This window comes from Sebastes umbrosus, chromosome 12 (genome assembly GCF_015220745.1).
Source record: "Sebastes umbrosus isolate fSebUmb1 chromosome 12, fSebUmb1.pri, whole genome shotgun sequence".
NCBI lineage: Eukaryota > Metazoa > Chordata > Actinopteri > Perciformes > Sebastidae > Sebastes > Sebastes umbrosus.
The window spans coordinates 19,744,939-19,771,611 of record NC_051280.1 but is presented as its reverse complement, the minus strand read 5'-3'; the positions used below and the strand labels follow the sequence as shown (position 1 = coordinate 19,771,611).

Genomic DNA, 26,673 nt, shown 5'->3' with positions numbered 1-26,673 from the left:
ACAGGCATATTAAGAACATATATATTAAGAATATATACAGTATAAGATATATTTTTGTGTGAGAATGTTTCGAATGAATTATCTATTTAAAAGTCTGATGGCCTGGGGGATATATGCCATTCATGGTGCATTTACAAAAGTAACACATTATACAAAGCTTTTTCACTCATTCACAGCAACTGAATATACAGTACAACTGTTGCAATAACAACAAATGGGGTTGATCATTAATAGCTATAATAATAATAATAATAATAATAATAATAATAATAATAACAAAAATGTATGAGAAGAACTTCAGGATGTCATACTTTATTCTACAACACGGTTGATATGGGTCATTTAAATAACCGTTAAATGCTATTATAATATTCCCTGTTGCAGACTAATTAAAATTGAAGTCGATGGTGAACATTTTCCCACGTGCTGCTGCTGCTGCTGCCTTTCTTCGCAAAAATGAGTTCGCATAGCGAGCACATGGGATGCGGCACATACTGTAGTTAATGGGGTGCTCAGTAGCTATTTCACATGGACATGCCTTCTCTCTGCTCTACAACAAATATAATTGGAAATAAAATCCTGACCGCTGATCTCTTTTAAGTCTAAAAAAATATATTAAAAAAAATATTTCATTCCATTTGTCATTTTTAAAGTAAATGTTTATAATAATAATAATAATAATGATAAACACATAGGCTAATAAAAACAACAACTTTAACGAACTACAACTGCAATTTGTGATAAAAATGTCAATAACAAGACTCTTTTTTCTTAATATGTTTAAATAAGGGAAATATTGAATATGCAGTAGCCCAAGTCTGTCCCTGTTTTTCATATTTTCTAACATGCGGTAGTAATTTGTTATTTTTTTTATACTTTATGTAATTCAACATGCACTGTTTTCTTTACATCTTCGTACATCATTAAACTTTCCAATGTCCTGATACCTGCACCTATACAATGATTACAGGGCATCATACTGAATAATATAATCATATATATCTTCACCCAGGCAGTTATTTATTTAATCAAAGTTGTGCACTTTAGTGTAAAAGTTTCACGCAGCAGCAGCAGCAGAAGCTTGCGACACCATAATAAAGTGACCTCGTGAGGTCAATGCAGACAGAAGGGGAGCTCCCAGCTGTCCAATCAGAGAGCTCCTCCAGCCTCCCAACGTCCGGGTCTCTGACCAATCAGGAGGCTTAGCGCGGACTCAGAGGAGGACAGCGACCACAGATAAAATGTTTGACTTTCCATCCATCCTCTCAAAACCAAATCCTCCCAAATGCTCGCAGGACTTGTTAGAGACCTGCTCTTTGATTTAAAAAGTCTCACCTCAGCTCACATCAACTCACTGGATACCAGTCAGCAACACTTCATCGTCTTCTTCTTCTTGCAACCTGTTACTGAAGGAAAAAGCAGGCGTCCGTAGTGAAGTGCGAGATAAACAAACAAAAAGGGTGTTTTGTGGGATTAAAAGCGACAAAGAAAAGGCAGCTTCGTTTCAAGTGTTACCTGACAGAGAGTCAGGGATCATGACAGCGCTTACAGGAGGTTTACAGAGGATGATGAGACCGACTCCCCACCAGAACTACCCGCGAGGAGGATACTCTCTGGAAGGTAAGACACCACCACCACCACCACCAGTTGCTGCTCACAACCGATTAACTTCTGCAATGCTGCAAAACTCAACTTCTGCAAAAAGTTTTAAACATGCAAATAATATTATTATTATGAACGACTTCTTTAATCTTGTATTATAGGATTCAAAAGTTTTAAATGTCATTTCACATAATGTGAAGAAAGACAGACAATTTATATGAAATTCAGTGGTAATTTTAAAGATGTTGATATGTGGTTTAAATTCCAAGTTTTTTACTCTGTAAAATCTCATTTTTAAAAGTTTACAACCCCCACACTGTTTGGATGTGAAACACAATATAGGCTAAATAATAAAAACAAAGCAAAGCTGATTATATTACAACGTGAACACGTTTGACTTTAAGATCCTATCTTCTAAGTTAAATAATGTTTTGAATGTCATTTTTTAACAAAACAAAAGGATTAAGTCTGGTCTTTATTTTTCCAGTGTCAACAAGATGTGCTTTTTTTAATTTCAATTTAATTTATTTATTTTGTAATGTATTATCATGTCTCACACTATCACATTAATTGGGAGAGACATGATTGACAATGGTTGGAAAGAAAAAATATTTTTTCTCATGCCCACTTGCAGAAATGTTCTATTTCTTTTAAGACAAATTGATTTTTTTAAGGCTGAATATTTAGCCTCTTAGATGAAGGACATTCATTTTTAACAAATTAGGTATTTGATTTTCCATATTTGATTGCAAAGTGTAACTGCTTGTGCATGATATCCAACAGGTATTATCAGGATAAGTTGTTTCTCATCACTACAAATCATTTTTGAATATTTAAACCAAAAGGCAGCACACATTGTTTAGTCTACAAGTTATTGAGTGTTCAACTAACAACCTGACCTGCTGTGCAGTGTCCACTCCGTTGGGACAGGGTCGGGTCAACCAGCTCGGTGGTGTCTTCATAAACGGCAGACCTCTCCCCAACCACATCCGACATAAAATCGTGGAGATGGCGCATCACGGTGTCCGGCCGTGCGTCATCTCCCGTCAGCTGCGCGTCTCCCACGGCTGCGTCTCCAAGATCCTGTGCCGGTACCAGGAGACCGGCTCCATCAGGCCGGGGGCCATCGGAGGCAGCAAGCCAAAGGTGAGAGATGATGTTATGGTAATTTCACATAATGTGAAGAAAGACAGATTTGAAATTCAGTTCAATGCTGAAAAACTCAAATTCTGAAAAGTTTTAAACCTGCAAAAATATTATTATTATTAAAGACTTTAATCTTGTATTATAGGCTACAAGTTTCTAAACGTCATTTCACATAATGTTAAGAAAGACAGACAATTTATATGAATTTCAGTGGTAATTTTAGAGAAGAACCATGTTGATATGTGATTTAAAATTCCAACTTTTCTACTCTGTAAAATCTCATTTTAAAAGTTTACAACCCCCACACTGTTTGGATGTGAAACACATAGGCTAAATAAAAAAAAAAAAAAAAGAAAAGCTGATTATATTACAACGTGAACAAGTTTGACTTTTAAGATCCTCTTCTAAGTTAAATAATGTTTTGAATTACTGCATCACAACTCTGTATTTTGCATATTATGCATTTTAACAGTCTGGTATATTTTTTTGTACTTTGTATTTTTGCACTACTAACTTTTTTTTACTGCCTTTTTACTAACATGTTTTGCACTATGGAACTGTGATGTTGGAAACTTGAATTTCCTTCGGGATCAATAAAGTTACTATCTATCTATCTATCTATCTATCTATCTATCTATCTATCTATCTATCCACCCAAATTCTTAAATGTGGCAACTTATAATCAAACTTTTTGGAGAGACCTTGAATCTATAAAAAAAAAGTGACAAACTCCTTCTTTCCTTCCCCCCATTGAAGCAAACCGCCTCTCCAGAGGTGGACAAGAAAATCGAAGAGTACAAGAGAGAAAACCCGGGCATGTTCAGCTGGGAGATCAGGGACAAGTTACTGAAAGATGGAGTCTGCGACAGGAACAATGTTCCCTCAGGTATAGGAGACACTTTCTGGAGCTGCAATGTATTAAAAAAAACACCAGGCATGATGTGAAAATAATTGGCGTATATTTCATAATAAAAAACCTGTTATAATTAGACAAAATTAATTTTAATATTTTTATTTTAAATACATATTTAAATATAACATATTTTCAATATATTTTAAAAATATTAAATATATAAATATATTTAATATTATTATTTTATATCCTTTTTTCTAAGTGAGCGCCATCAGTCGCATCATGAGGTCTAAATTCGGCGGAGGCGGTGATGATGAAGAGGAGGATGATGAAGTGGTGAAGAGAGAGATGGAGGAAAACGAACCGCGGACAAAACACAGCATCGATGGCATTCTGGGAGACAGATGTAAGTTAGCATTATCATTTCATATAATCGCTGTGTGCTTTACAATGTAAAAAAACGTGGCAAACTGAATGAACGACAGTTTTCCTGATCTGGTTGGTTGGATGGATGCTTTTTGATTGTCTGAATCAGCTTAGACAGAATTTTTTTTTAAATAATAATAATGATAATAATAACAATAAAAAAAATAATCAAAATAACTGGCAACGCACTCATTTAAATAGTAATTATAAATATGTAATTAATCATAGAGGAATGATCACATCAACCTGCACAGAAAGTGTTTACGCACGCGTTTAGGCTTCTGAGATTTAACAAATGTGCACAGATTTTTTTTGGGGGGGATAATCAAACATTTGTCTAACTTCCAAGCCTGAGAAACTTTTTTTTTTTTTTTTTTTTTTTTAATACACACAATCGGACACTTGAGGATGAACTTCATGGGACAAAGCAGACAGAGTCCATTGAGACTCACACCTCAGTTTGACGAGCACAAAAGCCAAACTCCAGTGAGCGGCTCAGTGGTGTACAAAAAGACGCCAGAGCCTTTCAAAATGGGGAAAGAAAAGGGAGAGAAAACTGCGCTGACAAAAGGCCGGGAGAAGACATTATGAACCCGCAATGAGCGATGAATTATTCAGGGACACCAATAGGCCTCGGTGCGACCTGCTTTATAGACTGCTCCAAAATAAAGTGCCAATTTGGGGGCTTTTTTTTTTACCCAAAACTGTTTATAGATTTGTCATTTAGTAAAAAAAACTTGAGGCAAACACCTGTTGATTTACGACCTGTTGGAGTCTGAGGAGTGTTGCTGCAGAAGGAGAGGTTGCTGTTGGAGACATAATAGTTAATTATTGATGACTAGACCTCTGGAAGCATGTGGTGGTGTTTTGGGAATATCATGGAATGACGCGCAGATTCATTCCCTATACACTGTAAACAATTGCTGTTAATTTACAGCAGGATTTCAACAGTATTAACCTGTTATTGCTAAAAAAAAACAGTGTTTTACTGTTAATACAAAAGAAAACCTGTTAAATTACGCTGATAGGCCGTTTTTTAACTGCATTCTTAAAAAACAGCACTTTACTGCTGATCAACTGTCTAAAGTATCATCAGTAACAGTTTCATGCAGTATTTTTTTTTTAATTCTGGGACCTGATCTGAACATGTGAGGCTTGTACATTGTACATGATTGTAAAATCAGTGAATTAGCTTTATTGTTCTTCACTCACATGTTGTTCTGGTTTGCATTCTGTGCTTGTAGCCAGATATAGACACACATTTTTGGAAAAGTGTCAACAAGTCTATTATAGCCTTTTTCCTAACAAGTGCCTTTAATTGTATTTTGTGTGACTATTCCTATGTCTGTAACCTGCTAAGTCTATTCATCTAGGCAAAAACAATGTTTATTAAAATGTATGTAAAAAATACAACCTACATAGTGCATTAAAACAAATCAGTAAGATAATGTAAAAGAAAGGTGAAAAACAGCTATATAATGTATCTTTAAACAGTAAATTAACTGTCAAATACTGTGAAATTAATAAAAAAAACAGTTCAAACTGTATTTTTCATTATCAGTACAAAGCTGTAAATTTCAGCGACAGTATAATAATGTTAATTTTACAGTAACATAAAGGCAACCCTGCTGCCAGTTCTTTACTGTTATTTTACTGGGAAATTCTTAAAAGTATATCAATTGTTGTAAGTTTGTTTAGATTTTTGTTTTTCAATTTTAAGATATGATAACAGAAAAAGAAAAAGTTAACGCATTTAGGTGATTTTTTTGCCTGCAATGTGTTAAATCCACGCCATGGCCTCGCGTTATCAAATTGAACGGTACCGTTACTTTTACGCACGAAGCTTTTTTTTGTCACAGTCTTTGCGCACTGAGCGTGACGCCTTCTTCAGCCAGTGAGCGCAGGGAAACCCCTTCTCTTCTCTTCTTCTCTCCACTAGATTAAATCCAAACCTTTTATTTCTCTCCACTTTCATCTCATGACAGAGTCCGCCCCTTTCCTTTCCGCCTAGGGCGCACACATTCATGCAGTATCTGCGGGCACTTCCCTCTCTCTCTCTTCCAGACCAGACGCATCTCCAATTTACGGATCAGGCAGTTGACTTCTCTAAACTTTTAAAACTCATTACTGCAAAAAAAAAAGTAAATAAATAATCAGATGAATCAATGAAGTAGGATGCATCCTGGCTTCTTAAATTAATCTGATTTGCTGCACCTTTTGTTGATCACCCTCTTTAAACTGTTTAATAGGCTAAGTCTTGAGGAGTGTGTTTGAATGAATGAATGAATGAATGAAATACTTTATTTCGAACATAAAATAAATAAAACAGATACAAAATAATAACAAACAAAACAAGAGTAATAGTGTCCGAAAAGGAGTAAGTAGAAGTAAAACTTCTACCCCTTTCTCACTTCTCCTCTAATAACTCATATATCATAGAATGATAATATAATATAATATATAAACTATCCCAGATTTATTTACATCCCAAATTAAATATATGAACAGCATCACCTAACCCATTCCACACATCCACCCCACAGACTGAAATACACATACTCTTCTTTGTTGTACGAACACAATGCTTTTTAAAATTCAATTTTCCTCTTAAATTATAACCCCCCTCCCTGTTTGATACAACAATGAGGGAAAAAAAATGTTGAAATATCTTGTGATTATTACTTTTAGGCTGGTATGAATTTTGTGAAAGAAAACAAATAACATTTACATAAAATAGGTGACATCCTACATGCAAACAGCTCTGAGGCACTTTCCCCCCCATTGATATACAGAACAGCACTATTTCATTCTTGTGTCTCTTTGTGGAAGTAGTTGTTGTTTTTCCTCTTTTATAGCTCTTCATTAGAATGTGAAAAGGGTGGTTTTGGGGACTGAGAAGAGTGTCTTCTGGCCAAATATTGATTAAGTAGGTGTTTGCAGAGGCTATTGTTGTGGCGGAGAGAGGCCTGTTGCTCTCTGCCCCTTTCTCCTCCGCCACTATTGTTGGCTTTCCTTGAGTGCTAAGATCAAAGCTGACTCATTTAGATTTATTTGTCTGGGAAAAGGAGTGCTAAGGTTTGTTGAATAAAGTATATACTGGGCAGCCTCGGGTCTGCATGGCATTAGCAGGCTGGAGCATTGTGGGAAAAAGGATGCTTGCTGGGATGAATCTGATGCTAACTTGTTTACATCTCCTTTAACTGTTGAGTTATGGAGGTTTAAACAGCATGCATGGTTGAGCTGCAAGCTTGAGAAGAATTATTCCTGCCATTTATCACATTTGCACATAAAGCAGGAGTATATATCCAACTCTGGTATATCATTTTGATTGGATAATGCAACAGGGCCAAGAATTTGTTTTTTTTTTGCCGTGAGTGGCGGTGAATTAATAGATAGCATCCTTTCCTCTATTTATTACTGTTAGCACTTTAGCCTCATTTAACTAATTAAAGTAACCAAAGTCATGAAAGAGGAGCAGCCACTCTCGCAGGATCCATTTATGGCAGTGGGGGTGAAAGGGAGAAAGAAGAAGAAGAAAAAAAGAAAGCTCAGAAATACAAACAGTCAAAGGGATAACTTTTCTTTAAAGGGAATCCTGCGGTGCCAAATTGAATGAGCCCAGTTCTTTCAAATCTGCCATGGTGAACGCAGTCAACATGTAATAATTGGTTTCATTGAGGTGCATTCCAACAATCTGCTGCCATTCTCCTGCCTCCATTGTCCGGAGGCAGGCAAATAGCCAGAGGGACAGGAGGAATCAAGTGCTGACAAAACATGAAAGATTTAGCTGCTTTTGTCAGAGGAGCTGAGTAGGACTTTGTTTGTGTAAATAAACTGGGTTACTGGCTCCCCGTGACTTTGGCATGGATTTCGAGTGAGGGAAAAGTAATAGGAGAGCAGAAAGATCATATTTGTGTTTTGAGAGTTTACCATATTTTGAAAGCATATAAAATGTGTTTGTAATATATTCCGAAGGGGGGAAAATGACGACGGTAGCAGACTTCCATCTGCACATCCGAGACATCTAATCCAATTTTAAAGTTTCATAACTTATATTCTCGTGAGACATCTAAGAGTGTGTGTGTCTCTCACACACAGGGAGCAAAAGCATCCGAGCAGCAAAACCGAGAGATAGATAGTTGAATTTCTGCAACTTGTGTTGTCTATGTGAGGGGGTCTTTGATTTGCCATGGTGAATCGAGTTAAAGATTGGAGGTTTAGAGGAGGCAAAAGGCCTCGATGCGACCAGAGGAATGTCTGCTACAGCCACGTTTCCATTTTCCGCTCAGGGCTGGATAATGGAGAATTTTATGTGTGGGCTTCACTCTATGTTTTCCTGTGTTAATAAGTGCTTATAATGCTAGTTTAGCCCAGGAGACTGTTAGGGGAAAACAACCCAAAATAGATAGATCGATCTCTGTCACCCTTCTCAAATATAAATACTTTTACGTTCAGTGTTGGCATGACTTTCAAGGCTCCTTCTTTCTCTGAAAAAAGAAAGAAAAAATCCACACTGGCTGATCTGCAACTGAATGCAGACTCTATGCTTCATTAAAGCCTCTTTCTCTGTTGGCACCCTGCATTGTGATCCTCCAATATTAATTCAAAGGACAATTAATGAATGCAGGCCAACTTTGAAGTAATGGGCCGAGGTCCTGCCCCGAGCCGGCCCCTCGGCGCTGATGTACTCTCCTCATTCTCCCCACTAACCCCAGAGACACTGTGAAGTGACTGAAAGAGAAGCGGCGAGCAATGGAAGGTCAAGGAGAGGAGCCCCAGTAGAAAAAGGAGCTCTCTATTTCCTTGGAAGTATTAGCCAAGCAAAACTCTGTGATGGGGAGGATAAAGGAGTGTGAAGAGAAAAGGGTCGGGGGCTAGGGGACTCGGCAAAGAGGAGCACAATGGGATAGTTAATTGAGTAAAGCCAGACAGCGTTGTCAATCACTTAACTTTGTTTAGCCTCTAGTTTTTGTGGAGCTGTTTCGTCCAGCACATTGCACATTATGGACACGCCAGCACACCTCTGTTTCTGTTTTGATTAATGTCTTTTTTCCCCTCTCGGAACAAAGAAATCCACTAAAAAAAAGAACAGAAATTTAGGATGTAAGATATTTTGAAAATATAATGCATTTATTTCCTACATTTTGTCCAAGCACAGCGCAGGCATTAAAACGACAATAAAAGTAGAAAAATGTGCACGCAAAGCTCATAAAACCAATAGAAATAAACCCTTTTAATGCATGACTGTAAGGTTTAAAAAGAAAGCATGGAATGTGAGGATGGCTTCTCCCTCTGTTGTGAAGTTTTGTAGCAGGGTCAGCGGTGAGGCCGTCTTCAACCGCAGCGCTGTGCAGTAGGTGTGAAAAGGTCAGGGGGCTAACTTAGGGTCACTTCACTGTTAAAACTATCAGGCCCCAGGAAAAGGAGGTTACAATAATGTTTGGGAAAAGATGAAAACCGGCCGACTCCCTTAAGTCAGATCAGTGAATCAGCGGTATATAACCTTCACTTTAAAGGTCCCATATTATAAAAAAGTGAGATTTCCATGTTTTTTTTATTATAAAGCAGGCTTAAGTCCTATATAAATACTGTGAAAGTATCGCAACACTCAATCCACAGGGAAATACACACAGCCCGTATTCAGAAACTCTGCTTTTGAAACAAGCTGTCAGGATTTCTGCCCATTCGTGATGTCACGAATATACAATATTTAAACCCTTGACACAATTTTAAACGTAAACATTCTTAATGTGTCCCAGTTTATTCCTGGTTGCAGTGTATGTGAATGTCATCAGCTGACAGGAAGTACACATGGACCCAAGCTGTTGCCTAGCAATGCAATTCTGTTGCAATTCCGTTGCAATTCCATCAAAATGCGCTAAAACGGAGAGTTTCAGACAGAGGGTAATTACAGGCATATTCAGGCTGACAGTATGAGGAAAATAAAGGTTTTTTTGAACAGTACAGCATGTAAACATGTTCTAGTAGAAACACAAAATACAAGTATAATCTTGAAAATGAGCATAATATGGGACCTTTAAGATGTATATAGGCTCTGATCTGTGGTGTAAATTCAAGTGCAGGTCTTTGCTTGTTTGGAGAGCTGGTTATTCTGAGTCTGTCTGGCCTAAACGAGGCCGGGCTGAGTCGGAGCTCTGCTGGTTAGTGTCTCCGTTTGACTGGAACGTGCGGCAGACTGGCCTGTTGCTTTGTCCCCGCGTGGGGTTTCTCTGCCGTTGCTTTGTCCGTGCCCCGAGGGTGGAAATGCCACCGTGAAACTGTCACCTAACTGCACCACGGTGGAACTAAATAATAACCACCGCACACTGGGCACAGATAATAGCCATGAAGGGCCATTTGTGGATTTTTTGTCACCTCACCAATATTAGACTGAGATACATCTTTCAAAGTCATATCGCCAGCTCCTTCTTTGTCCGTTAAGTGCCAACCTCCTGCGCTTATTCACTCCATTTTTTTCTGTCCATCACATCATCATCGTTCTTTCTCTCTATCTGCCCCCCACCACCCCCTCTCTTTTCCCAGGCAGCTGCGGGATCCTGGGGGCTCTTTAGCAAGTCAAGTGAGCAGCCCACTCACTCCCATTTTTCCCTTAACTGTTAACCCCAGCTGAGCCCATAAGCTGTCAGTTAACTATTCTTTTCCTCCAGTGCATCTGCTCGATCTGGCTCTATGTGGCGTGCCACTATTTTATTCAGTGGCCCACTCGCACCATGCTCCGTGGCCTGAAAGGGCCAGATCTACTTCCCTGGGCAAATAACTAGTTCATTTGTCTCTTCTGCCCTTTGTTTTGTGTTGCGAACACATGTCACCAGCTCAATTACCTTCTCTATTAACAGCCCCTGGAGGAAGGGCTAGCCAGCCCCTACCAACACGAGGCTATAAACTGCCCCATATGCTCCGCTTCTCTTTCTCTTTCTCACTTCATCCCATCCCCTTCCTTTCATTCTTTCTCCCAATCGCTTGCTTCTATCCCTTCCTTTAATACCTATTCTGATTCTCTCTTACACTTTCTGTCACTCCTTCCACCTCCATTCATTTTTTCACCATTTCATTTCAGTTGTGAATTTGTGTGCAAGTACATGGATGTGTGCGTCTGTGCATGTCTCTTCATATTAACATCACTGGAACGGATGGGAAGGGGGGGGTGAATGCTTGGCAAGGCGAGTCTTGGCTGATGTAGACTATGCAGTAAACAAGAGCAGTCTTTATTCTCGCAGTTGGAATCCTCACTTGGGTTTTTTTTTGGCCTGTTATAGAGGCAGAGTTGCTGGCGCAGGTGAAGCTAATGGGACTGGACGTTCCTGAAGTTCACATCTGTGACCCTCTTGAGTTTATCTTCCCAGCCTGTCAGTCTCCTCTCTTGATCAATAAATGGTTCTGTTTACGTCAAGTGGTCGGTCTGTAGCGCTGTCCGTTTCCTGCTGATCTTTGAGTGTGTGTACTTTATGTGTTAGATTTCATTTAAGAGTCTCTGATCAGGGAAAGGAACCTGTTGAATTCACTTGTTGCACTCCACAAAACTGTTGCTATACCCTCCAAACTATGTTAAATAAATCATCCACCATCTAATCTACTATCTAAACTGGCTTGTTATTAGTTTATTAAACTACACATTACTGTGTTTTGAAATGTCTGTTTTATGGATAACTCCCCAGCAGCCCCAATTTCCGCTTGAGGGATAATAATCTATCTTTCTATTAAGATTCTTGTCAGGGCCACAGCCAAACTGTGAGCGGCTATGGAATATTTTCAGCTCCCTAGTGCTTTAGCTGCAGCGTAAAATTTGATTTGGGTGTTTAAGTAAGGAGGTCGAGGCCTCCCTTTGTGTGTTTTAGTATCCTCTTCTGAACGTTTGTCGCGGGGAATGTGTGGGAACAGCCCTCTCTTGAGTCCGCTTCTGCGTCGGCGTGCCTTAAAATCGATCCACGGCAGCCTTGTTTGAAGACGTCAAAGATGTGGATGCGGCGACGGGTGAGCACACAGAAAAGAGAGGAGCGGAGTGAATGGATGAGATGGAAGGGACAGGTCCTGCTTTTATGAATGACCAGCACCCCCCCACACCCCCCCTCCCGTTCTCCTTAGCTTGGCACCCCGCACCCCTTCCCCAGCATCTTCTTCAGGTGCCTTCAGCCTCCTCTCCGTGTCAACCTCTTCAACTCCCCCATCCCCCCGGCTCTCTGCCCCTCAGGCCCTGGAGGGAGGGGATGAAGGGGTGCTCCCCTGCTGTGCCCCTCCATGGCCCTTCTCTGGACCCCTTTGTGCCCCCCCTTCTCCCTCCCACCCCTTCATTCCCCCACTCAGCCCCTGGCCTTACAGCCCCCATCTCACCCTACAGCCCCCCCCTACACTCCCCTGCTGGGCAGGTGACAGACCCCTGAATGCGGGCCCGGGCGTCCCTGATGGCTCCTACAGATGGAGCGTGGTAATCGGTCCAACAGAGGCCTGCCACAGGCTTTTCCCTGCTAAGATACAAAGGCTTGGCTTCATCACTTCCAAAAAAAAAAAAGAAGACAGCGAGTGAGAGAGGAAGAGAGCAAAAGAGAAAGTGCGAGCCAGAGGATGACAAAAGCAACAATGTCATTTGCCATTAAGGGAGAGTCTGTGACGGAGTGTTTTCTCTGTAGTTACTAATAATAAAAACAGGGAGGGGAAAAAGAGAGGGAAAGACAGAAATAAAGGAGGAGAGATCCACCCCCACCCTGCAGTTAACATGAGTTACAGTGCCAATGGGGAGCTTTCTCCTCTGAGCAGTTTTATGAGCTCTCCTTCCCTCCCTCAGGAATCTTTTAGTTTCTGCGCCGTCATTGGTTCTTTTTTCTTTCTTTCTTTCCCTGCTCCTCCGTCATTAAAATGGTAATGACATTGCATGTTACTATTTCTCGTCTTCTGCTTCAGTGTTGTTTACGTGCTGATTAATGAAAAGTTTCACTCATAATCCATACAATATTGATGTTTAAAGTAGGAAAGGTATCAAGTGCTCATGCTGTGTGGCCTTCTCCTTATGCCTGTTGCGCTATAAAATCTGGTCTCAGGCCACATCCTTAACCTAAACAAACCACATCCCAAACTCACTGTGCACGTTCCAGGAGTGTCTAAAGCATCCAGCCAATCCTCTGTGAGACTTTATGCCAGCGTGGCGCCCTCGGTTCAAATGTAATAAAGAGCTCTTCTCAGCATCAGAATCTTGTGTGCTGGCGGCCCGGAGCACAGCAGCATTCCCAGGGAGCAAATCCGTGTGTAATGCCTGGTCAGACACACACTGGCAACCGGCACAAACATTTCCTGCTTGGCTCCAGAGGCTCCAGAGGCAAGGGGAGATCCCTGCTACCTCCCCCCCTTCCATGTCTGACTTGGCACTTTTTTAATTAAAGCTTTAAATCTGGAGGGCAGAAGGAGAATGAGCAGTCTGGGGGAAAACAGACGAGCTTCAGTCCTTCTGCTGAAGCCTTTTTTCTGTTGCTTACACCTGTCTCTCTCTCTCTTATTTTCTCTCTCTTAGCTTAGGTGTTGGCTGCATATAGTCTGAGTGTCGAAAAGGTGCAGTGAACCTTCATCATGAGGTCCCTCTGGGGTGGATTTGGGAGTGGATTCCAACTCTTTCTGTCTTGTGTCCATCTGTGTTTGACACATTGTCATAGACTGCGTTCATTGAGTGAAAGCCCGTAGCCGAGACGCAGCAGATGCATGTTTGTGAGTGTGCGTATGACTGAGAAAGAGACGAGGGGATTGCAGACATGTAATGGCGGACAATGGCAGGCTGTCACGGTAGCTTGTGGAGCCTAATCATTAGTTAATAGATGGGTAACCTCCCCCCCGAAAGGCAGCAATAGTCCTCTGTCTCTAGTCTCAAGCCTTCATTGATTCCCTTCTTCTGCTGAATTAGATCCCAATGGTCCGTCTCCCAGTTACCCAGTCGCTCTCTCCTGCCCTCAACTGAACAAACAGATTAAGAAGCACCTGCGAAAAGGCCGCCTGCTCTTTACTATGGGACCCTATCGGCGTAGCGCACAGCATGGCTAAGACTGGGAGAGACACAGTGTCCCAGGGAATAGATGCCCCAGAGGGATCTAGTCCTCTTTAATCCATGTTCAAGCAGCCTCCGGCTTTTGATCCCTTCAGGAACCACTGAGGGGTTTAAGGGAGCAGGAATCTAAATTTGCTCTGTTGTACTCAGCATAACCTATTGTCTCAAATCTGTTCCATCTTAGAGGTTTTATTCTGCATCAGCCTAATTCCCCTGAATGTTTGTTTTGCAATTCCAGCCAGTCACTCAGACGAGGGCTCCGACGTGGACTCAGAGCCCGGCCTGCCTCTGAAGAGGAAGCAGCGTCGCAGTCGGACCACCTTCACAGCGGAGCAGCTGGAGGAGCTGGAGAGGGCCTTCGAACGGACGCACTACCCCGACATCTACACGCGGGAGGAGCTGGCTCAGCGGGCCAAACTGACGGAGGCTCGAGTTCAGGTTAGACACACATGCACAGACGCACTCTTTCAACCTCAAAGTCACCGAGATTCCAATCTCGACAGCGGAGAAATGTGTCGATCTGTCATGGATATGTCTTGTGGGCGTTAAATTGCCTTGGGTTGTTGTCACACATTCCTTACAGCCATTAGACATGTGTCCCCCCCCCCCCCCACCCACAACACCCTCGACCTCACGCCTGACCCCCTTCTCCATATGTACGGACACAGATAAACTCCGATACACTGCGCCCACTGTGTATGAAGACGGCTTACTATTTTTGTCAGACACTGTATAAAAAGGGCTGTATGTAAAGATCCCCCAAATAGATGCCTGACTTAGATAATGTGCTAATATAGGCTTTAACAGCTGTTACCCTCTGAACCCATTGACTTGCAGTAGCACACAAAGATGTAATGTTTGTGGTTTCACTGCATGCTCCAGATGTTAAGATCTCTATCAGTTCAGCTCCCTGTAATGGGTCAGATAGGCCTCGCACGTACACACACACACACACACACACACACAGACACACTAGCACTCTCACATTTACTGTACAGCTGTCAACTTTTGGGTTAACACATAAATTCTCTCTGTTCTTCTCTCAGGTGTGGTTCAGCAACAGGAGAGCCCGGTGGAGGAAACAAGCAGGAGCCAATCAACTGATGGCGTTCAACCACCTCATCCCCGGCGGTTTCCCTCCGTCAGCTATGTCCGGCCTGCAGCCCTATCAGCTGTCCGACAGCCCTTACACTCCCACTTCTTTAGGTCAAGGTGGGTTTACCTGAACACACCCAAACATACTTAAAATGTCTGCTTTAATGGAACAGTGTGTAACATTGGGATCTATTAGCAGAAATGAAATATAATATTCATCAGAAACTATGTTTTCATTAGTGTTTATTACATGACTTTGTTGAATACTTGATTCTGATTGGTCAATTACGGCATTTTACGGTCTTCTGCTATGTATAACAGACCATTGTTATGGACGCTGCTCTGATTTTGGACTCTGGAGGACCATTTTTGTGTCAAATTATTGATTTCTTAAGTAAGTAGCCGGGTAATAAGCAGGATAATGTACAGCTTTGCGTCAGGGTCCTGCATCACCTGTCGGGGATTATTTCACAACAATGACCCACTTGTTGAACATTATTACTTACTTAATCACCTGAAACTAAGAATCATTGTGTTTCCGTTAGCTTAGATTCAGCCCTTCATATCTACATAGTGAGTGGGTCCTCTTCACAGAGTCCACTATGTTCCGGCATGTTTCTACAGTAGCCCAGAATGGACAAACCAAACACTGGCTCTAGAGAGAGCCTTTTACATTTTTACGTTACCTGAAGGCCACCGTAGTTCTCCGACACGCTTCTAAAACTGCGGTAACATGAGCCGCAGAGTGCAAAATCGCGGTACGGCCAGCCGCCCTCTGACTTCCACTGCTCCTAAAGTAGTGTTGTTATTGTTAGGATCGCCTCTGAGCGAGACGAACGGCGTTGCCACGATTTTGCACTCGGCAGTTCACGTTACCGCAGTCTTGGAAAGGGAGGAGTGAGCGGAGGGGTACTCAGTTGGTTGCAATCTGCAACCATAACACTAGATGCCGCCAAATCCTACAAACTGTATCTGTAAAATATGTTTGTAAATTTGATGACAGAATCTAGAATTATCTTATAACAGCAGCGAAAGTATTCTGGACGAAACCAAAATGGGATTTTTAAGTAGAATGTTTTATTCTCTGCAGCATCCGAGCAGCCCAGTACGGTCCACCGACCGCAGCCTCTGCCCCCCACCTCCGTGCACCAGAGTGGGCTCGGCTCGTCGGGCTCTCAGGATGGAAGCTCTGCGTACTGCCTGGCCTCTGGACGACACGGCTTCTCAGGATACTCGGACAGCTTTGTGGCCCAGACGGGACACGCCAATTCCGTCAACCCCACCATCGCCAACAGCCTCTCACCACAGGTTTGTCTCTACATCGATTATTCTTAAAATACAACATAGAAACACACAAACCTATGAATATCTGCTTACATACACGTATACCCATATAAATTCTGTCTCAAACACACACACCTATCCACACACATATGTTATCATACCAGGAAACAGGACACTAATAGTTCTTCATGGTGTTTATGAGACGCGCCATATGGAAGGATAATGATACACACAAACACACACCCTGTGCGACCCAGGAGGTGTCACCGCAGTGACATTGATGAAAACCTTGTTAGGCTAAGAAACACGGTAGCTTTTCATTTTTGTTTATCCTGATGGGTTGTTTGATGAATTGAAAATGTGGCAAACGTCAGTCTTTGGGGAGGGAAGAAGGGACCAGACATGAGGAAGGATGTACGGGTGTCGGACGATGACACAAATCAAAACTGAAAAGACAATTATGGTCGATTACACAGTCATCAGTGTCCATCAGTGGCTCCCTACCAGCCCAGAAGATGGACTAACAGGCGGAAAACGAGCTTTTAACCACCACAAAGGGTGGCCGGCCTACATGCAATGCATGCTGGGTACTAATTCCCATGAGAGAGAATCTCAGACTCCTGTCAGGCACTGATAAAAAACTGCCTCAGGCAGGTTTGTCACAATGTGAATGCCTGAGGATGTATATATATTGGAAAAAAAGCAGATCTTTGTTGTGGCTGCCAGGGTGCACGGTCAGAAAGTGGTAGGTGGCACCATTGTGGCTCAGTATAATTGACTGCTTTGATATATGAGCTCTAGTTATGGACGAGAATTTGTTGTTTTCTCCTCAAGAACTAGCCACATTTTTCTTTAAAATCATTATTCTTTGGGGATTTTTATTTTCATTGGACGGATAAAAGTATAGAGATACAGGGGAGAGCGTAGATGACGTGTCAGTGGTTGATGGTTTTAACTTTAGCTAATTGAGCTAACTTGTAATTTGTTGAAACATAACTGGTATGCAAACCTGCCAGTAGCTGCCTTCCTGTAACTGAGCGCATGCCGTGGTGTGAGTTCACACACCCACAGGGTCACGAGTGACTTTACCTCCAATAAAGAGGCCAAAGGTGCCGTGGCCTCATGGATGGTTTCAGCATTAACCTCAGTGGGCAGCTCCGTACAGAGTGGACGTCTCATCTTGCGTAGGGGACGGCGGCGGCAGGCCTGGAATGTTTTCTCAGTCTGGAATAGCAATCACATAATGTTCCAGTGTCTTAATTGATTGGAATGAAGTAATCTATCCCCTCATAACAAAGTGTGTAATTTATGCAAATGACTCACTTTGTTGGCTAATTTGTTTTAATTCATGTATTCATTGCAGCCGTTTGAATGTATATTGCGATACAGTTTTCTCTATTTCAGACGAGGATAGGAATTAATTCCCTGATTTTAACTTAATAAGAGGGAGGAAATGAGAATTGATTAAATTCTATGACATTGATGAAGACCTCTCTGCACTTGGAAAACTTTACAGCTTCAGTTTTCTCGAATAGCTACGCAGCTTTTGTGTTAAACCCTCCCTGGAATTATCTGAGCTCCATAAAAGCTACTTTATCTACTACTGTATCCATCAGGAGATTCAGAGGTTCATTTAACTCCAGATATGGTCACCTTAGAGCGCCACGGGGTTTTGATATGGATAAGGTTGACTTTAGATAGGCGATATCGTTGTCTGAGCAGTTCTGTATTTGGAGCTTCAAGCTGGACCCAGCGGTTTCCCTGTGGTGCGGCGTCTCTGGCGTCTCACCACTGATCTGGTGCATACCAAAGGAACCCTTTCTCACCAAGCGAGCGAGCGGCCGGGATTTGCACCCCCCCGAGACCTAATCCCCGGAACAACCTCAAAACAGACACCATCGGGAACTGCTGCCGTTTCAGTTGCAGACAGAGAGCGCGCGAATGCATGAGCGTGTAGATAGACACAGGCATGCGCTCACAGACACATACCATAACATGTATGTGTGAGGTTGTAAGGTTATATGGCTAAAGCACCGCTCGATAACCAGCAAAAAACGGTTTCCATAAAAACCTTATATTTAAGTTTGTATTAGCAATAATCTAATTATATATTTCAATACGAAATGTTCTGATGCTTTAAGCAAAGGATAGCTGTTTTAAAGCAGCATGAAGATTTATGGGTGACTGAATTGAATTTGTATTATCTGGAAACCACGCTCCTTACACCTATAAATACTCACATTTTTGATGGACTCTGTCTGCAACAGACAGTATATCACACATTCTTAGCAGTAGGAGGAGATGGTTTGGTGATGGGCTGCATTGATGTGTTCGTCAGATGTGTGAGGTCAGATCACTGACAGGCCAACTGTAAATTATGTACATTAAAGACACCTGAGGTTGCCTCAGTATGTGTGCATGTGTGTGTGCCAGCTGGCTGTCAGTTGGGAAAGCCCTTGTTTTTACATTACTCCGACTTATTCTACGCCTTTTCATTCCATTTATTTTCAGTGTATTTGTTGTGTTTTTCGCTTGGCTTTAAATCTATTTTCTCCTACATGGACTGTAACTCTTTCCCCTGTAACTCTTGTCCGCTCTTTAACTTCACTTTTTATACATTTTTGTGACTTTGCTTCTCACGCAAACCTACATGCAGCTGTTCACGATGTATCACCGATACCCCCACACCGCTGACATCAGAGCAAAAAATGCTTATATTACACACGACCATGCACACACACACACACACACACACACACACACCTACTGTTAAATACACAATTTCCACACGTTGGAGAGGTAGCTCTAACACACATACACAAACACACCCCGCTCCTCGTTCCCACGTACCCTTTGGCCTCTTCACCCTGGCCTCACAAGGACACGGTGATTTTAGGGCATCAAGAGAAAGCGAGAGAGGGGAAAGACAGACGATAAGAAAAGAAACTCAATGCACCAGTGGACGCATAGAAATCTGTTTGAATTCTGCTTAACAAATTTATTGTTTAAATATTGTCCTTATATTATGGTCAGCCAAAAATCTTACACTCTTTATTCTTTTCTATTAATTCCATTTGTAACACAATGCTAGAAGCCCACAAGTGTCATGATTAGGAAAAATAAAAATATGCTCTAATTTGACAGGATAATTCTAACAGAAACCACTAGTGGGCTAAAGGATTGAACTCTTGAGCTACCATCAGCTTTCCAATCAGTCAAGCAGAGTAAAGGGAAACCACATGTGTGAGGGAAGCCAGTAATAATGTATATCTGACAATGAACGAGGACTTTAGGCCACCTGAGTGGAAAAGTTGATTGAATGGTGTAACAAAAAAAATGTTTTTTTTGAGTGAATACATTGGCTATGTATTTTTAATTTTGAAATGTTTTGGTAAATTAAATTATAATGTTATGTTAATAATTTACTTTGTGATTTCTATTCTAATCACTAGGGGTGTAAGAAAATATTGAAAATATCGTGATATTGTATTGATTCTCAAAAACACTATATGGATTTTTAACTCATGGTTTAAATGCAAAGATTAACTCAATCAATACTTTATTTCATTTGCAAAGAGATGTGTCCTCTCTAAATAGTTCTATGATTTTGGATGTTACAGGGACTGTAATAAATGCACACACAGATCCCACTGTTCTGATTGCATAAAAAGTAAACTTTTTTGATCAGATTTTATGCATATAATGGTGTTCTTTGTACGACAAAATTAGATTTGAAATATTGCAATATATCGCCTTGCTTACAGTATTGCAATATATCACAATATATTGTTATTTAACTCCTGTGATATGTATCGTATCGCACATATCCTTGCAAATACACAGCTCTACTAATCACCCAGTTTCCCTCCATTTCTCCCCTCAGGTAATGGGCCTGTTGAACCCAGGTGGAGTGCCTCATCAGTCCCAGAGTGACTTTGCCCTCTCCCCGCTGACCGGAGGCCTGGAGCCTAGTGGCGGCATGGCTGCCAGTTGTCATGGCTCCCAGCGCTTGGAGGCTATACCTGGCCTGACCAGCATGCCCACTCTGCCAAGCACCCAGTCTTACTGCCCACCTTCCTACAGCACCCCAGCCTACGCCATGGACCACCATCCATCCTACCAGTATGGACAGTACAGTCAGAGCAAGGTATGCTTGAAATACATTAATTGTACGTGTCCACAGGGAGTGTTTTTAGACGTGAGGGATTGCCTCGCTTCCCAGCATTGGACGCTTGATGGGCTGCCACTCAGCACTAGGCACTAGTCACCTTATTGGACAAATGCTTTCACTCATGGGTTGCTGTTCCCAGCTTTTGAACCGGAACCAACATGGCAGCTCGTTTGGAAACTTTTTTTCTCATATATTACGAAAATAGTTCACCGAAATGTGTTTCTGAAAATATTGTAGGCGAGAAATAAGCCATGCAGTTGCTGAATCTGTAAGCTTAAAAGTTTTTCGGGAGTTTCCAGAGGCGGCGAGTTGCGCCAGACGCCCCTGATTTGTATAAAGTAACCTAGACCTCAACTTTATGCAAATGAGGAGCGACCAACATGACGGTCCGTCTCTCAAAACGCAATGCTATGCTACCAGCATGCATTTCCAGGCTGCTTACAATGACAATGAATGGGAAGCGTGGAAAGGACGGATCTTGTGGACACGCACCATAAGTGTTTACTTATCTGGTGTTTTCATACTGATTTAGGGTTTTAATTTCTATATTTAAATGAACTATAATTGATTAGAAGTCAATGCCCTCTATAAGCCCTGCTCTGGCTATGCTATTTAGTTTACAATTTCTAACTCACAACCCACGTTAATTGCGCGGACCCCTCTGATGAGCGAGCTTCTCAAATCACCCTGCGTTGTGCTGAAATTACATGTATGTTACGAGAGTGCGAGCGGCCAGGTTACCTCAGTTTACATTACCATCATCCCACGATCCACGTGGCCCGATGCGGAGGCATGTCCGGGTCTTATCCCCAACACACATTTTCACTCGCTGTCCTTTCATGACCCCGTATGATGAGCTCGCCCATCAAACCCTCAGCGTAGCGCACCTAGCCATGTAATGACCCCTGTGTAACAAAGATAGCCGCCCCAAATGAAAGGAGCCACTTCCTAAAGCGTGTTTGACAGGAGGGAGGGGAGAGTGCGGTGTGTTGCTGGGGCTGATCTGAGGTACACTACCACATGTTGACCGGCCCATCAGTGGCAACATCTTGATGTCATTAATTTAGCCGGTCCTGGGAGAGACCCACATGCAGCTTTTGGGGGTTTGGGGAAATGCGTGTGTCTGTGTGTATAGGCCTATGTGAGCGCAGGCATGTATATGTGTGTGTGTGAGTAAGGGGCTCTTTAACAGGGGGCGATTATGGCCCTTGGCAGGCCAGGATTAGAACCATGTGTCCCACTGGAGGTCAGATTTAGAGTTGTTATTGATCAGTGGAGCAGAGCTACAGATCCAGGCTGAGGCTCAGTCTCAGGCTAGTTTTACCGACCACATTAGGTTCAAAGAATGTCTAAGGGAGATTCCCAAAGCTCTTCACCTGTTTTTAGAGTTTTATTATTTAACCTAAGACCCCAGTTTCCATTCTCACCTGCTCTCATGTGCTCTTAAACACCTCTTCCCTCTTTTTCACAGTCCTTCCTGTCAACTTCACACCTCTCATTTAACTTCACATCTCACACTTTTTGCTATGTTAACCATCGGAGGATTTGAAGCTGAATAAAAATGTAAAGAGTCTCTCTAACCGTCCTTCTGTCTTCCCCTGCTTTCCTCAGGTGCCTTTCATTATATGAAGCCCCCAACATGGCCTGAACAGGAGGCTTCCCGGCCGGCCAGTCTGACATTCATCGCCAGAGAACACCCCCACCACGCTGCCTTTGCCAAACGTCCCCAGCCCCGAGGACAGCGAAAGAGAGAGAGAGAGAGAGAACGGTTGGGTGGGTGAAGGGGTTGAGGTGCTCTCCTCCAGCATGAGAACCAGTTGAGGTGGAGGTGTAGTGATGGCGATGGAGGGGGTTGACTGGAATAATTTGGACCAAAGGGCGCAGCCTCTCCTGTTACCTGGCAATCGCTTTGCTCGTGCGTCACGTCACGCTCCGAGGACCAAGCACGGCTCGTTGTCCACGCTTAAAGAGGAAAAGAAGAGGGGGGGAAAGGGGAGTAAATACATTCAAGATTGTGTATTTGATTTTTGTAATAAGTGGCAGAGAGGTGGACTCGGGAAGGCCCCTGTGCTCCGGGGGCCCAACTTGATAGAGGAGGGTCGTATTCTCATGGTTATCAAAAGGCCGGATGATGATAACGCTCAGCCGCTACGTTCTTCTAAGGAAAATAATATTTACTGTACATCGATGCGATTCTCGTACGAGACTTTGGAGATGAAAGTATGACTACACCGGGAAAACCAGCAGAAAGGCATGAATGGAGGCGGAGTGGAGTCATAGTGAAACCACTGCAACCCAAAGAAAGTGCAATACATTCATACCTCATGTGATGTAAATTAACACGGATCAAATGTCCCCCCTCAAAAAACAATATGCCCTCTCTTTTTAATGTCATTCATTTTGGGTCGTGTGCATTGATCAATCAGGGGAAATCATCAAGTGATGAAAAATAGCAAACGTAGTCGTGATGTCATTAAGCCAAAAAATTCTCTGCCAGTGAATACATTATTCAGTTTGACAGTTAATTTTTTATTTTTTTTTATTTTGCATGTGTTAAATTAGTTTTCACCAGGAACTTGCAAACATTAGTTCCATTTCTTATTTATTTAGTGTCGTTCAAGTGTTATGTCTCTTCTGTACGTTTTGTATTAAGTGCTCTTAAGTGCTTACACAGTGTTCATTATACATGTTTTTTTTCTCTCTTTTGTATAATTTACATTTACATTGGCGTAAAATGATTTTGTTGTAAGAAGTTTTGTGTACAATACAGCACTATTTACTATTTATAATAAACTATGTAAAAATGTAGAAAGTTGTGACTTTGAGTGTCATTTTACATTTAATTCCTGGGCTGTAGCTAATATTGAGAAGACTGAGGTCGTGTCCTCATTTGTGAAAAAAAAAAAAAAAAAAAGGTTTACACCTGGTAGGTATTTTATAAACTAATTTTATTATTATTATTATTATTATTATTATTAATAATATTATTAACATATTATTATATTTTTATACTATGTTTTATATTAACTTTTTTTTATAAATATATATCTATTTTTAGCATTTTTAGACTCAACATGTCAAAATTAGACTGAGGCCAATAAATAAATAAATAAATAAAGGCCTCAATATTTATTCTCCAGAATTTTAAACCTTCAAATTAAATTAGAAAAAGTGTAGAATTGTACAGGAAACCGAATGAATGGAATATGAATAATTAAAGTAATTAGAAGATTTGAGGCATTTTTTAATTTTTGTGATTTACTGTCAATTAAACTAGAGAATGTTTCTTTTTTTTCCTTTCTTTCCTATCATTTTAAACATACCAGCTGTTTCCCCCCTCCTATCTAAATCCGGATGAGCAGGATAGTGACGATACCTACATACTCTGAGAGCTGCACAACCCTCGTGCGCACTCCTTGAGCTCTAAATCATAAATATATCCCCTTTCATAAACACTCCTTTTGGACAAATTCCTGCTCCCTAGGGGCTCCTTCACACCCCTTAATGACTAAAGCAGAGCTGCTGTAAATTATAGAAGCACAGCGGCCCGTAGTCACACACCAGGACATCAGTCACCGACATGGCTGTACAGGGTTCAGGAGGGTTTCGGCTCTCACTGCCAAACAGAAACGTAAACACTGTTCACTCAGTTGGCAGACTCCTCAAAAGGTTACAGATATCACCGGTGCATTTTTATCACTCCCTGGCGTTTTCTTTTCTCCTGGAGGTTTAGGGATCAGGTATGCAGCTGTCCATGTCATTCATGGTATATGTTTAAAGTCTGTATGCATGAGACTGCACTGTTTAAATAGTTTGTATGCATGTATTTGTGTGTTTGCATGTTTATGCTCAGTGTCCAACACCAACAGATAAGATCAAGGAAAGATCACATTTCACTATTTTCTTTAGTCTCTACAAACTTTTTTTTTTTTTTTTACAAGTGCTCAACTTGTAAGACACAATGAGTGAATAAGCCAAAGGGGTTGCTTTGGAGCGGAGTGTCAGTCAAGCAGCAACACACTGGAGACAACTTAACCTCTGACCCCAACACTCTTTGAAATGAGTAGACTACTTGACCGGAGCTGACAACAATCCAAGCGTCTCCGCAGCTTCCAAGACCCCAAATTGAAAGTGAAGGAAGGAGCACAAAGAGGATGGGCTGAAAAAAAAAAAAAAAGATATGAGAAAAAAAAGAGTTAAAAGGGATCTTTAGAAAATACTTTGAGCCACAATGTGTTATAGGAGAAGTGTAATCTTAGAGTGTATGACTGATTCATTTCTGATGAAAATGACAAACAAATCTGTGGACAAAATCATTCTCAAAAGGAGGTCATAGTTGTACTTTTATTATAGTTTGGCTGCATCCAAAGGGACAGAAAAGGAGTGGGCTTTATCTCTGAAATACCGCCTTATCAAGTCTCTTGAAGAGTGGGTGGATGACTCACAGCGTGCCTTTCCTAAAGTGGAGTGCCTGCCTCTCACACTTTCCATCTGAGGTCTTTTCTCAGTCACCCCGGTCCCTTTTCTGTCTTATGCTTATTTTTTAAATTCTCCGCTTAGTTTTCCACCTTTAATTTTGATATGAAGCGCATGAACCAGACCCTCCTGCTGTCTCTTCTCTCCAGATGCCATCAGATTCTAGAGGACGCTGGTATGGACATCAGTGGACAGCAAATCAACACGACCTCGGTGAGCCCTCTGTCCAGCACCAGCACCAGCACCAGCACCAGCCCGGCATCCACCACCTCCAGCTCCAGGGAGACTTACGACAACGCTTACTTTTACATCCTGATTGTCATGATCTTCTACTCCTTCCTTGCCATGGCGCTTTTCAAGTGCCTAGGCGGCGATGAGGAAGGAAAGGACCCCTACAAGGAGTTCATGAGTACTGGGCAGCCGTCAACACAAAAATTCAACACAGGCCACATGGTGGAGGACTTTTACTTTGAAGAGGAGAGCAGCTTGTGAGCCACAGGCTTTCTAAGGAGACGGAGGGAGGGGTATGAACGCATGGGGGGGATGTTTTGACAGTCACCAAGCCAGAAAAACGTCAATGCGGACTACTCAGGCAAGACCTGCTAGTGATTTCACAAAAAAAACCTGTAGTAAGTTCATTTTTTCCCCTTCTCCCCCTTCCCATCTGACAATCAGAAAGCTCACGCAAGCAGGCAGGCAGAAGGAGACGGCTGCCTCTGATGATCTGAGAGAAGGGTGGAAACATGGAGAAGTGTGGGTCAATGGCAGGCCGGAATCTCCTCCTGTGAGGCCCAATCAGGATCAATAACACCGGGGCACACACACCACAGGGAACCAGGGATACCTCGGCAGACTGATGGTGTGGACAACATGGACACTGTGTGTGTGTGTGTGTGTGTGTGTGTGTGTGAGAGAGAGAGTATTGACCTGCCATTGGATTTTCCATTCTCTGAATTGAGTTTAACTTAACTGAACACACTGAACAAATTAGACATGGGTTATACATTACTATTTTAATGCATTTACAAGTATTTATCTTAGACTTTGAATTTGATGTATAAAAGTGTTTATTTAAAGCTGCAGTGCGAAGAATTGGAGCAAATATGATTAAAAAAAAGTTATTTTTTTTATAAAAACGGTCACTATATCCTGACAGCAGTGCATGAGACAGGTAATATGAAAAAATCATGTGTTTCTGTGTCCTTCGGTGTCCTCCGGTGCTCCTAATGGCATCTGCAAGATTTCACAGACCGGAGGAAAACAACCAATCAGAGCCGAGCTGGAGCCTGCCGTCTCTGAGCAGCTGTCAATCACTCGCGAACTCCAATCAAACGGTCAAACTAGGCAGCGCTGATCAAATATGAATCAATATTCTGGTACTGTAATGCCTATTTCTCGCCTCAAATGTTTTCAGAAACATCTTGTAGTGTACTGTTTAGGTGTAAAATGAGAAAGTTTGTGACCCGGCAGCCACCAGCCGGAGCAAACTTTCTCATTTTACAGCTAAACAGTACACTACAAGATGTTTCTGAAAACATTTGAGGTGAGAAATAGTAACAGAATATTGATTCATAT

At 41.9% G+C, this 26,673-nt stretch overlaps 1 protein-coding gene across 1 annotated transcript; it reads left to right on the top strand.

Moving 5' to 3' along the window:
* On the top strand, positions 1-23,430 carry pax3a (paired box 3a). Its single transcript, XM_037786832.1, has 9 exons — positions 1-1,620; positions 2,513-2,748; positions 3,505-3,634; positions 3,864-4,007; positions 14,311-14,510; positions 15,119-15,284; positions 16,258-16,475; positions 20,335-20,598; positions 22,234-23,430. Exons 1-9 carry the CDS (start codon positions 1,536-1,538, stop codon positions 22,249-22,251), a joined length of 1,461 nt encoding a protein of 486 aa, XP_037642760.1. The 5' UTR covers positions 1-1,535; the 3' UTR covers positions 22,252-23,430.
* The last annotated feature ends 3,243 nt before the right edge of the window (positions 23,431-26,673 follow it).

What these genes read in the sequence shown, in the direction of transcription:
- pax3a (XM_037786832.1), top strand. Translation starts at nt 1,536, where the DNA reads ATGACAGCGCTTACAGGAGGTTTACAGAGGATGATGAGACCGACTCCC. An exon ending in TGGCATTCTGGGAGACAGAT is followed by an intron (nt 4,008 to 14,310) that starts GTAAGTTAGCAT and finishes TTGCAATTCCAG; the next exon opens with CCAGTCACTCAGACGAGGGC. An exon ending in TCCCACTTCTTTAGGTCAAG is followed by an intron (nt 15,285 to 16,257) that starts GTGGGTTTACCT and finishes TATTCTCTGCAG; the next exon opens with CATCCGAGCAGCCCAGTACG.